The sequence below is a fragment of the Trichoplax adhaerens genome, genomic scaffold (assembly GCF_000150275.1).
Source record: "Trichoplax adhaerens TRIADscaffold_3 genomic scaffold, whole genome shotgun sequence".
NCBI classification, from domain to species: domain Eukaryota; kingdom Metazoa; phylum Placozoa; class Uniplacotomia; order Trichoplacea; family Trichoplacidae; genus Trichoplax; species Trichoplax adhaerens.
Window position 1 is genome coordinate 8847825 of NW_002060945.1, and position 13973 is coordinate 8861797.

Genomic DNA, 13973 nt, shown 5'->3' on the forward strand with positions numbered 1-13973 from the left:
GGACGATGTACTACTATGTACTATTAACCATTAGCATGGCCAATGCTTGACTTGAAATTAAATTTCTGACCGTAGTATCGATTGAGAGCTATAAAAATGCAGCTATATCAGTAATGATGAATATTGAATAGTAAAATAAGATGATGTCATATCTAGTGGCACAAAATCGACAAAGCCAACTCTGGAATTGCGTTGATATTGATTTTTCATGCCTGTAAAGCGATTGCAAATATTGAAAAGCAAAGCAGGATAATCTACTATTATGTGCTGATTTAAAATCAACTTCTGGCCTATTCTACAGGAGACTTGTATCGAGATTGATTTCACGATCGTAGTATGGATTGTAGTACCCATTGGAGAGATGTAAAAAATACTACTCTCTTAGCGATCACAGACTCAATCAAAGTACGTAAATTTATCCTTTATTTATTACTTTAGAAAAGTGCCAGAGGGCAAGAAGTCTACGATGCTGCGTGTCAGGATTTAGATTTAGAAGAAAAGGAATATTTTGGTCTATCCTACACAGATTCAGCTCAAGTGACGGTAAGATTGAAATCTACTCTATTTAAAATACTTTCTTCTTACAACACCTATAGGTTACAATTACTACATTTCTTTATTATGGATGCCATGTAGAAAATCGATCTTGTTGTCCGCTATTTAATACCTTTATATGCTATAATCAATTGAATTAAAATGGATCTACATAGATTATACATTAACTTATCCCTTAATTTTTAAAATATAATTTTCCCTCTATGCGCAACAGCATTGGGTTGATCCTACCAAGAAAATTAGAAAACAAGTGCCTAGTAAGTTAATCGTTAGCTTAATGCAATACAAACAAATTGGTGAAGTAACATCAATCCTAATTTTTGGTTATCTTTTATTCATAAACAAAAATTAAATAGAACGGTTACAGACAGCCAATGAATACCCCTATAATTCTTTCTTTCTAGAAGAAATTTAATCGTTTGTTGATTTCTTTTACAGTTGGTCCACCATTTTCTATGCGATTTCTAGTGAAATACAGTATTGCAAATCCTGATGAACTTCAAGAAGAAGTTACTAAGTACTAGATTTTATACCATCCATTTCGTCTCATACGATTATATCCTTCATCTAGCTTAAAAGTTTGCCATATTATCATCAATGTTTATATATCTATTTGAAAATACGATAATAAAATCAATTTATACCAATTTTATATTGGAGAAGTAAGTAATTAGCTTGTGACTAATACCTTCTATCAATTTTTAGATATTTGTTTTACCAACATATTCGTAATGAAATACTCTATGGAAGGTAAGCAATAAGGTCTTTATGATACTATTTTTTTGCATTTATATTTTTATCTATTGTAAAAACTTTAAATCTTTTCTTTAGGCTTGAATGTCCAACTGATACCTTAACCAAACTTGCTGGATACGTTTTGCAATGTAATAAGAACTGTCGTAGTTTAATTTCCTGATTTAAACCTTATCAACGATGTGTTACATTCTAGATGCTATACTAACTGGGGCATATTTAGTCTAGATAGGAAGATGATAATGACTAACCTAATTAAATTTTTACAGCTGAACTTGGCGACTTTGATGAAGAGGTGCATACAGAGGGCTACGTCTCTGAATTTCGCTTTCTTCCTGAAATGATACAGGTACATTGTATAGATAATTTTTTGTTTAAAACGTTTTTAAACTTAGTCTTAATCATAGATTTCCCGTAGGGATATAAATTGTTTTTCCACTTTATTAGACGTTCTTTGTACTCTAATTAGTAATTTATCAATTAACCTTATAGACTGAAGAAATAGAAGCCCAAATTGTGGATTATCACAAATTATGCGAGTGAGTCAAAATAGAGATATCGTAATTTAGACGTCAGAATACTATCTCTTCTCCATTTTTATCAAATAAGTTAAAATAATTCATTTACAACATTAAACTATAATCGAGCAAGATTTATGCACGTATGTCTAGTATGGAGATTGAAAACCTTTATCAGATATACAACACGATTTATACTCTACCTTTATAATGTATCTTGCTTACTACACCATGTTCTAAAGTGAAATTTTGCCTCGTAGCGATACTAATATCTTTTATTGTTGCATTCCACAGGGGCCAGACACCGGCAGAGGCTGAGAAAAATTTTCTTACCATTGCGAAAACAATTGATATGTATGGTGTTGATTTACATTATATTTTGGTAAGACACATTTTTATAAGCAAAAATTATAACCTAGATATTGTGATAATAATTTTAAATAATCTAATTTGTCAACTTAGGGAGATTTAGAAATTGGTCTGGCACCTAATGGAATTATCATTCTTCGAAGATCCATTAGAATTGAATTTTTTTACTGGTAATTATTGTATAACCAATTTCTATCGATTAGAATCATTTTAGAAATTTTTTTCCAATAAGTTTCTAATTCTTTCTACAATATAGGCCAAATATTGTTAATTTAGAATTTAAAGGGAAGAAATTTATAATTGTCGCCAAAGGGGAAGGAGTAAGTTGTGTATTACATATTTCATTGCCGGTAACTGAAACATTATCAATCAGTATGGCAATAGCGTTAACATAATTCATGCTAACGCTTACTTAGGAGGATTCTAGTAAGATTAGAAATGAGTTTAAATTGGGTAGTGCAAAGGCTTGTAAACATTTATGGAAAAGCGCTATTGAGCAACATTCCTTTTACAGGTGATTGATTTTCTTGACATAGTTTTATTATTGTAGATAGATACGTGTATTAGTACAATACGATAAGAATATTGTAGAGTAATTTTTTAATACGCGTATCTAACTTTATTTATTGATTGTCTATCTTTAAAATTCAAAAAACAGGCTTACTATACCTGATGGCCCTGTAAAGAGAAGATTCAGCTTATTTAGAACACGCTCCAGTTTCAGATTCAGGTTTAGTACTTATTAATGGTTTACTTAAAATTTCATGTCTTTAATCAATTTATCCGAAATAATTTGTAGTGGTCGTACATTGTATCAAGCTCAAAGTATGCGAAAGAAAGCTCCTCGTCAATCTATGAATGTAAAAAGGTAAATCTTTATAATTAGTGACGCCTATATTTGTAATAGGTTACGGTATTCATGGTGAGAATTTCTTATTTTTTCGTAATTCTCAGAACACCGAGTCAACGTCAAAGTCGTAGAAGTCATAGATCAATGATATTACCACAAAAGACATCGTAAGAGGCGACATTATTTGTCAACAAGATGTTTATTTTAAATGAAAACTGCATAATATGTTGTGAAGATTTCAAGTATTTTTAACTCCAGTCTGTATCTTGACAAAAAACTAGACCATCTGTAACGAGAGTTGATGTATCGGTCGTAAAAAAATCGAAATCTGAACATGGTAAATATAGATTCGCTTGAGAGACCGTCTATCCATCTTTCTTGACAGTTAATTATCTTTATAGAAATTGACGGACCAGCTAATGTAGTGATCAATGCTCCCACTGATTCAAAAGCAAGTAACGATGATCATCTGTATACGGAAGTAAAAATTGCAGATCCTCTACCAGAAGATACTACAGAAGAATCTGGACCGTTATGTGAAGAAATTAGGAAACATATTGTCGACAGGTTGTAGAAATATGAAATATATATCGAAGGAAATATATTTGAATTCATGAATAAGTACAGTGTAGCACTATCTATTAATGGACCTATTTTTTACATGTAAATAACGTAGTGTTTTGTTACTTTTTAAATTGTGACCTAGCGAAACTAATGCTCTTCAACGTTCTCAGAGTCACTTCGTGATGCCAATGCCGTGTTCCGAAAGGTAGTGATTAAAATATTGATGTTGCTATTAATTAAGCGGCTATACGGTTGATACACCCGCATAATATTTAGAGCTGGTTATTTTTCGAAAGCGACATCTGATATACGACATCTTTAAAAATGAATTTTATTTCCTAGAATTTCGTTGGACCAATCTCTGCGTAGGACCCATTCCTTAAATGATGTAGCAAACCTACAAATAGAGTACGGCATAAAATATCACAGATGAATTTTGCTATTATTTTTTCAAGTTTGAGCTATTGTAGTGATTTTAAAACGATACTGTATCAAAGTGGCCAGAATGTAATCGCTATTTGCTGTAGATGCTAATATTGAAGTATAAAAATTTAGACTTTGTACATGTAGTCATAACATTTTTAGTAATGATAAAATTTTGTTGGTCGATAATTTAATAATATTTAAACTAGAAACGTGAACTCTAATGTAATACTTGTAAATACACTAGTGTAGCACAACTGAAACATCTATATGTAACCAATTAAATTCTTGTACAATATAATTGAAATGAACTTTTATTGTAATTGATATCGCAGGGATGAATCAGAATTAATCAGAACATGGAAAAGAGAGAAAAAGTTCCTTGAAAGTCTAGATGATGGTGATAAAGATGCAGCACAGGTTTGATATTGCCTATTTCAACTGTTAATAACTACTGGAGATGTAATAGAGAGGTAAATGATGTGTGTGATTGATATTGATTAGGATCTTGAAGAAATTAAAGATCTATTAAGTAAATTGGCGAAGTATTTAGATGTTCGAATGAATAGCCGTAATATGTACAAGAAATGTAGTAAAGAGAAGGTTAGTGGTAGTTTGTAATCTCTGTGATATTATTAAAATTTGGGGTAACCGATGATGTTAATGATCTATTAGGAATTACTTGAAAAAATCGAAGAATTCAAGAGAGCGCGAAAGCAAAAAACTGCTAGTGTTTATCATGAAGGGCTGACTACTACAGTGTCTGATTCAGGATCAAGTTACGCTGCTACGACTGAACAGCTACTTCAAGCTGCCAATGTTGATCACTCTGATGATAGCGATATTGAGACTACAGACCTTTAAATTTTATGTCTAATACATTCAATATATGTGACTACGCCATATGTATTTTTATTTAGAATGATTCTTAAATACTTCAGCGCTTATGTGACTCCGCAGTCTCACTGAGTCTTTTATGCTAATAGATATTATACCTAAGTAGTACTGTTGATCATAGAATTATTTACTAGCTTCATTTTAGAACTCGTAAACTCGCTTATCTAGAGATACAGCCTTCTTGATTATTAGGTTGGATTAAGAATAACTGGTTTATGGTAGTGTAGGACGAACACGCATATAGTTTTATGCTAGATTTTCAAAAAGTGTTTAGATATAGATATAATTATCAATTTTATCGAATTGATCAGCTCGCTAACACTTTACAATCTTAATCTTAATAAGAGTGTTAAGAATCTGCAGTAAGGAAATGGACCGATAGACTGCTATTCATGTTAGTTTTTAGTATCGTTGTTAGATCGTATTTATTGAAACTTCGTAGTATTTACATCGTTTTTTACTTCGCCCATTGAAGCACAGCTCCAGTAATTATTTTAAAACATTGTGTAATTGTGATAGATGACGATAACTTTAAATGTATCAGCATTATTAATCAGTTTTACGATTTTTACTTGATATAGTTTATTTACGGATAAATGTGTGTAGTGATATTGTAGATATTAGGAAAGTCATTTATGTTCCGATAAATTAATTTGGCAATCAGCCGAAATTATTAAAATAAATTTGCCTAAGCATCCCGGATCGAAAGTGGAGGGAATTATTAGTAAAGGTCCATCTGATGGTGCGTCAGTTAATTCACTAACCACAAAGCCTTTCCTAAAAAATAAAGCAGATTAATTGCTTAGTTTATGTCACACACAGCAAGTTCTAAAATTGATAATCAAAAAGAAATTTGATCAGTTATACCTGTAAGCTCCTGACGATTTTTTATATATTGAGCCACGCTCACCAGGCGCTTCTGATTGAACATTAAATCCACCATAATATTCTCTAAAAAATAAGCGTATCAAGATATAACGTACGTAGTGCATTAGCTGTAATGGTACAGTAAAATAGTATGTCACGCTATTTTAAACAAACATACCTGGGTAACTTTAACTGGATTAAAATGCGATTTTTTTTATTGACATGAGTAGGAAATGAAATTTTAAAGCGAGGATTTAGCTTAAAAGTTGGATGATTTGAACATCCTCCAGCAGTTTGAGTAGTCCATTCACCTACAATCTACAAAATTTAGGAAACTATCTAAGCTTTTGAAGACATTAGAAATTATAATTTACCAATTACATACACGTTTCTGGCAGATATATGGATTGCCAATCTCACCAATCCTAAATTCTGTGGATGAGTATACCTATCGACAATTTATTGTTATCCGCAGACCGAATTAATAATTGGAGAAGTCTCCAGTAGATTAACAATGTATACGGATACTGTATTTTCGAAGTAACGTTGATACTATGTCAGTAATTCGTTAATAGTCTCGCTACCTTCAATGTATAGTAAATGGTATTAGTCTTCTCGTGTTGAGAAATAACCAAAGTATAGCTGCTGTATCCTGTTGGAAGATCTAGCTTCGCTAGATAATGGGGGCTATTAATTTTTGTCCCTTGACTAAATGGATTGTCTAGTAAAATTAGATGCAGTATATGCATGTTAAAGTCACCGTTTCTTAAATTGTAATTATTGGTTAATAATAATAAAATAATAAAAATTAGTTATACCTGTATAGTATACTCTAGATCCATCAGTCTTATATACATGAATAGTGATAAATTCTTGGTTATTAGCAAAGTCTTCCTGTATATTACAAAAAGGATAATGATCTTCATAAGTTGAATCGATAATTCCTATTGGAAAATACTAAAAATTACCTTATCTACTATATGCCTAGTAAGTAACACCCATACGATAGGCTTTTCAGTGCCACCGATAACTTCTAATTTATACTGAGGATTATCGCCTAAAGAAATATCACATACGTAGTAATCAACACAAGTATTCAATCATAGGTATAGATGAGTAAATAATTTAAAAATCTATTTACCAAGATTAAAACTATCCTTTCCTGGACCTTTACCGGCATGCCATACACTGTTAAAATAGATCCGATATTAAGAATCTTAGGATACATTACATCAAATGTGAGATGATGTTTGCCAAAAATATTATCCGAAAATACACTCACTCATGCAAAGTATAACGATATTTAAACAGTTTCGGATTCCAACTTAAGTAAATTACATCAAAGAAGTGGCACAAACTTTCTAAATTTATCCAAAATACTCCTAAATAAAAATAAGTTGATGATTATTATAATTAGGTTGTTGCACTAGAAGTGTATTAAACAGCTTGAGATCAAATTACCGTTATCAGACGTCTTTGCTCGATCTAAATCATAATTTAGGGCCTTAATTAGCTCTGGTGTCCAATTAACAGTATCAGTTTCTGAATACTTTCCCTGGAATATTTCAGATTATTTGAGCAAAGCAATAGCCCAAGTATTAATAAATCCTCTAATATAAAATATGTCAACGATGCCAATACCTTCCAACGTAGATGACTCCATGGATTTTTTAGCTGGAAAAGCTTGATATCCTATGCATGTGAAGTGATGTAGCGGTTAGTATTAGTTCAATTTTAGACCTTCAAAAGACATCAATATTGTTACTGCTTGTGCTCTAAAACAGATAAAAACCTTAATTTGTTTTGCGTCTAATAACGCATACGCATGGGAGGATACAAGGCCAGTTCTTTCAGTGTCTGTATTTGATAATGCACCGGTAGCGACAGTTACCAGGACATCACCTATACAGAATGTAGTATTGTCGTATGTAAGCTAGTTGATGACATTAAAAAATAAAGAATGTGTTCGAATATACTCTAAAAGTATTGTTTTACCTCTCTCTAGCCCATCTTTTATACGAGCAAAGACTGAATTAGCTTTAAATGACTCCTCATTTTTCGTTGCTATTCTTTCAGGTATCCATCCAGTTAATGCGTGTAAATCAATATTCTAAGTAGGAGATAATAATGGTGTTTAGACATTTAGCTTACAGTATAGCCAGTTATTACTTAAAAAAGAAGTTTGCTTACTGAATTTGATCCAGGAAAGTCATAACCACCCATAACCTATATTATATTGTTATGTTATATAGGGTATAAATTTTGTGTGTTATAGTCCGCAAATAAGCTACTCTCGATGAGATACTAATCACATCTATTTCATCGAACCTTCATGTAGGCCTTCTCCATAAGGCTAACCCAAAACTCGTCACGATTGTGAGAAAAGGAACAAAGTAATTGGCCATCATTACCCAAAGGTAACGTGTCGTCAATGGCAATCTGATGATGATAAAAAATATCACAGCAACATTAACATGATAATACTGAAGTTTTTTTAAATATGGAAATTATAGCTAAAATATGCAGAACATGTCTAAAATAAAATGTCAAGCACAATTTAAAAGCTGTACCTTTCTCTGTATACCATTAATGTTTAATCTGACTAGGTATTTGCCACATGGATTAACGATAGGCCTCTTTTGTTTATCTTGAGGGAAAATACAGCTACATGACGTAATAGCAGGAAAATTTACGAAAAGTAAAATTTTAGTAAATGCCTGTAAATTTTGGTAAGTGATTTATATCTTTCAATATAGTACCTAGTTATAATTTGTTTTCTAAATTTTCTTTCATAAGCAGCGCTAACTGCAAGTGATGCTACGAAGGAACAATCAGATACAATTGTCTGAAAGATCATGATGAGGGTATCATCAATTGTTACTAGATATATTTTATTTTGTCCATTTCTTGTCTGTTAGCATTAAATTAACAAAAATGGCATAGTAAAATTGTTACCTGTCGAATACTAAAACTTGAGATGACGTGTATGATTTTAGGATCTTGGGAGAGATCATACGGTCTTTAACATATTAAAAGAATTTATAGTAATTACTATTCCTTAATAAGAAATTAGATAAACATACATACTATAATTTAAGTCCAAGTCTAATTATATAAATAGTTTTGCGTCGATTCCTAACATACCTAACCCATTTACGAAATTTCGCTTTTTGCTTTGGAGATAATGCAAGGGCTCCATCTTTGTCTCTTTGTACACAAAAGGTTAATTTTGGTATGTATTAATAAAGAATTCTGTGTTTATGTATTGCAAGGTGTATACACCATATATATTATCTAGCTAAGCATAAAGATCGGATATAAACTAGTAGCCGTGGTAAGAATCCACATCGAGAATTTTCATTAAAAATCACGAAAACCGCACTTACATAAATGTTACCGGATAAGCAAATCGATCATGTAGTTCTTCCCCATCTAGCCATGGCGGATAAACCTTGTTATTGATGTAGGAAGTTTTTCTAAGTGGTAAAGATATTATAAAAATCTTATATACTACTTCAGTATACCATTTACACTGAGTATGAGGAGCGAATGATGCAAAAGCGTATACAATACTTTAGAACGTCAATTTCTTTTGATCCTAATTTCTTAGTTGTGCCACTAGCAGCGTTTTCGTTAGGTGTAATACGAGCACCTGTAGGAAAGGAAAAGCTGCCAATTTGGTTGCTAGTGCTGACTTTATTTGTTAAGTGAGCTGCAGTGTTTCCTAACTGCTTTAGAGGAGAGTTTGACTCATTGGTGGATTTTCTTGATTTTCTAATTACTTCGATTCTACCAGTTTAAATTTACCAGTTGAGAGAAATAACATACATAAAAAATTTTACTTATCATTTTACGGTATTGAATGTAAATGCAAGTTGAAATTGTATTAAGTAAATATGCTAGGATATTGCTTAGGATAAAATAGTTTCTAATTTAAATACTGTACTACGCGTGCATAGTATAGATAGGTAGTTTAATTTTACCGATCGACAGCTTGATTAGCTAAAAGAGCCAATTTTTTTATCGCAGTTGGATCAGAACAAGTTGATTTCTAGTACAATATATTAACGATGATGATGATAAGCATAGCTATAATACTTTCCTAATTGATTGTAGATTAAGATTAAGCGATTCTATTTTATGAATGCAATATATATATGGGATAAAAATTTGAAATTAAGGATTAATAAATTATTCGCTGTAAGCCTGCAATGAATTCTTTTATACTATAACCTACAACTCTCAAGCATAGCTCTGCAGCATCCATGTATAAAGGCTCTGCATCATCACTTCTATCACGTTCATCTTCTAATAGTGCTTGTTTCATAAGAAATTCAACCTTTTCTAGATCGCTCTGTTATAATCATAAATGATAATATTGATTTCTTTTGAAAGACTTATGTTTATGACATTTATGAAGCTTTCATAATTTGATATCGCACTACCTGCTGTTCGGATCTAGCATCGGTCGTCATTGGTGGTGCAGTCGGAGCAACTACGTCATGTTATACGTATAGCAGTAGATAATAAGTATGATGCATATCAATAGTTTAAATACAACTACTGTATTGATATTGTACTTGCTAGATAATAGTGATAATTTCCCAAAATAGAGGGTACACCGTATCACATATTATCAAAGAAACCAGCTCAATATGCGATAACTACGCAATATAGCAAAATAATTAGAGCATAATACAAAGGTAATCGTTTAGCAAGAGCGGATTTCAGCTGAATTGGATCAATAATAATAATGATAATTATGTAATTATATCAATCTATAGATATGCGAGTATGTTGACTATGTTCCATTCCACGGTAGTTAGAGTACCAAAAAATACACTTTAATATCATCGATCAGTATAGTAAGATAAGGATGATTGGTTGCATAGTATTGAATATGCCAATCTTCCAATCTTTGTAGAGTCGTTGTAAAATCCATCGCGTTTGAAGGTCAGATCGTAAAATTGTGCAAGTACTGTACACTCAGTAATGTGAAGTAGAAGAAGAATTGAAAGTCTTACCATTTTAGAGGTATTTTATTGTGTATACTGTACGATCGTAAATAGAGAGGAAAGCGTTTAAATGTTGATTGCGTCCTTGTAGAATCATGACTGTATTAGAGGATTGTTATTCATGTAGGTTATGATTTGCAATGAGTAGAATTGCTGTACTGATGCTATTTGTTTACGTTTTCTTCAGTTCCATCACCCTAGTGTGTTTACTATATGACACAATATGTCCTATACAGCTAATACTATAGTATCGTATGGTGTTGTGTACAGTCTTGCGGCTTTGATTTGTAGTGAAAGTAATCGCAAAATGGTAATGAAAGGAATGGATAGAATGAATTTTCTCTCTCGAAGAAAGAGCAATCGTTATGTTCTCTATCGCAACACTAGGCCAATCAAGCAATACTCGGTTAGACACTGCAAAGTAGCCTGCAGCGTGAAGTCCACTTCTTTATTCCGGGTTGCCTTTCCCACAAGTGACATATATATATTACATACGTGTGAGTAAATTACTAGTGAACGTGTCAATACAGTTACGGTATTAGTCTTATACGGTTATCTTGTCAGTTAGGCAGCTATGCAATTTATCTGCCCTAATTCCTAGACATAACCAGTCTATATGATAATACATAACAGCAATGAAATGAGGTTCATGCTTTCCTGTGCGTATTGTTCATTTCAATAGTTTATAAACTGGTCGAGAGAAATTTATGATGGTTTTAGATGCTCAATTTATGACAACAAGCGATTGGAATGGTTTACCTTGGCCACTACGCAATGTTTCTATTCTTTCTAAATATTCGTAAGCTTTCCTATTGGTGCTGACAGCCATTGTTGGATCGAGATAAGCGGCTTGTAGCAGTGCTTCAGCTGCTTCTGAATAATAAAAGATTGCAGAAGCAACATGGCCAGCCGTATCTTGTTCGATAGCTTGCTTGGCGAAATTGGATGCGTCTTCGCATAACCCTCGGCTACGAGAGGACATTTTGTCGATGATCTCATCCACAAGCAAGACGAGGTACTACAGTATATAGTACCTAGCGGCATTCACTATACTGTACACTGTGCACTGTGCACTGTCAAGTACAGTACGATGTACTGTAAAAAGAGTATACAAAACCTCTTGCTACAGTACGCTGCTACAGTACGTACGGCCTTGTAATTCTCCCCAACTTTCATAGGGAAGAGAGGGGCGGAAACGATCGTTGAGTGGACTCAAGGTGTGGAGACTGATTGATTCTTTTACAGGTCATTTTAACTGTATCGCATGTCTGACGTCCAAACTAGCTGCTAACATATTGAATTGCTGATGCTGCTATCATGCTAAGTGGACTGGATCAAGTCGATTAATTATAACCCATATAATCAATCGACTTGGTTTACTTGGTTTTGGTTTGTACAGTACTGAACACTAGCGACCCTCTAGTACACTGTTACTGGATGTATGTAGTCCACGGTACGGTACAGTACGCTGCGGGTGCTTGGAACCTACTGCGCAAGCCAAAGTGGGCCTGTTGCCAACTTGGTAGCGGATTAACGACGACCACAGCCTGATTTACTTGGTTTTGTATAGTACAATACAGTACACTAGAGACCTTCTAGTACACTGTTACTGGATGTAGTCCACGGTACGGTACGGTACAGTACGCTACGGGTGCTTAGAACGTACTGCGCAAGCCAAAGTGGGCCTGTTGGTAACTTGGTAGCGGATTAACGACGACCACAGCCAGTTGTCCAAAGCACAATTAACAAGGTCAAAAATTAGCCATGGAAGTCAGTAAGAAAGTATTGGAAGGGCTTGAAACTTGCTCCAATTCATCCTACTTTTCTGATCGAGCTTTTCAAGATCTGTGCCAAATAACTCTTGGTATTCTGTTGAAGGAGAATGCTGAAAGTGACCTAGAAAGTTGGTGATCGTTCAAGACATGTATATTCACTCACGATCAGCAATAGCTTGCTACAAATAGCAATATACTTTTTGTACAGTTGGCCTTGGTAGTCTATATCTCTTTTATATTGTATTCTGTCAGTACTCGATCGATGCAAATAGATCAGTTTACAGTATCTATATATCGACACAAAATTATCCCTTGTTGACAACTGTATAGGAATTACTGCGATATCAATATACAAATTGGAACAAACGGGTACTCCAGTTAGCCTTAGCAATCTATACTTATTGCATGACGACAAATATTGTTAATACGCGTATTTCATATTCGTAGACGACATATAGACGTGCAGAGTTTATAACGTAGACTTGCTTATAGGATTGCCATGTCTAAATTACTTATAACCTAGTACAGTATAAACATTTAGCAATAACTCGCTAGAGATGACAATGTATGTATTTTTAGACAGTTGGTGTGCCTATACCCGTTTGAACTGGCCAATATTGCCAATACTTTATATGATACAGTTTACGACATATACATTAGATTACCATGGTTAAGAAAGGTTGATACTTCTCATCCAACCTGTACTTTCACCATAATGAACCGCTGATAAACATTCTATGTTACTTTCAGAAACAACATCACTAGCGTCTATTAGTGATAAAAGCATTCTAAAACAGGCTTATGCGTCTCTTATCACCTTCATCGTGGAATGTGCAAGAGTAGATGCCACTTCTGCTACTGTGAAGTACGTATCCATTGTACTATTCTAGAATCTCAGTTATGGACAGATGATAGACATTCTGCTAATACTGTCATGTTTAGGATACAAAAAGAATCATCTACCTAGTGCATGCTAGTATAATCAATTCATACTTTGGCATTCGGAATAATCAAAAGTTTTATTGCATGGTAACATTTATCATCGAATCATTTGTCAATTCATTTTTATAGTACGATGCTTGAAGATTGTAAATTTACCCCGGAAAGGACAAGTTGTTTTACAAGTATATACTTTGTACGTAGAATGAAAACTTATCTACAGAGCGGTATATGTGCACTCGTACTTGTGCACCCTTGTCTATATTCATGCCCTAGCGACTTATTAGGAATTGTACTGCATTATTGACAACTGTAATCATATGGAAAATGCTGCCATCTGTAAATATGCCAATAGTCTATAAAGATGTAATAGTTCTAGCAACTGAAGCTTTTATTTTATACTGTATAACTTACGCCTGTTGGAAATATTGGTCAATTTTTAAAGGCA

At 33.2% G+C, this 13973-nt stretch overlaps 2 protein-coding genes across 2 annotated transcripts; one reads left to right on the top strand and one right to left on the bottom strand.

The window, feature by feature from the left end:
• Nucleotides 1-336: 336 nt before the first annotated feature.
• TRIADDRAFT_55017 (uncharacterized protein) lies at nt 337-4896 on the top strand (the record flags this gene model as incomplete). Its single annotated transcript, XM_002110670.1, has 19 exons — nt 337-405; nt 439-543; nt 770-812; nt 994-1072; nt 1261-1305; nt 1387-1439; nt 1578-1657; nt 1801-1847; nt 2121-2208; nt 2289-2365; nt 2452-2515; nt 2612-2709; nt 2854-2925; nt 2995-3063; nt 3327-3382; nt 3447-3612; nt 4368-4452; nt 4537-4635; nt 4708-4896. 19 exons carry the CDS (start codon nt 337-339, stop codon nt 4894-4896), a joined length of 1584 nt encoding a protein of 527 aa, XP_002110706.1.
• A 662-nt stretch (nt 4897-5558) lies between these two features.
• TRIADDRAFT_37459 (uncharacterized protein) lies at nt 5559-11793 on the bottom strand (the record flags this gene model as incomplete). Its single annotated transcript, XM_002111219.1, has 24 exons — nt 5559-5706; nt 5797-5880; nt 5975-6114; nt 6182-6244; nt 6381-6517; nt 6615-6690; nt 6765-6853; nt 6938-6984; nt 7079-7178; nt 7258-7351; nt 7438-7488; nt 7589-7698; nt 7792-7906; nt 7987-8022; nt 8125-8235; nt 8367-8460; nt 8556-8641; nt 8752-8815; nt 8941-9003; nt 9183-9272; nt 9370-9570; nt 9780-9847; nt 10034-10150; nt 11548-11793. 24 exons carry the CDS (start codon nt 11791-11793, stop codon nt 5559-5561), a joined length of 2430 nt encoding a protein of 809 aa, XP_002111255.1.
• Nucleotides 11794-13973: the final 2180 nt, after the last annotated feature.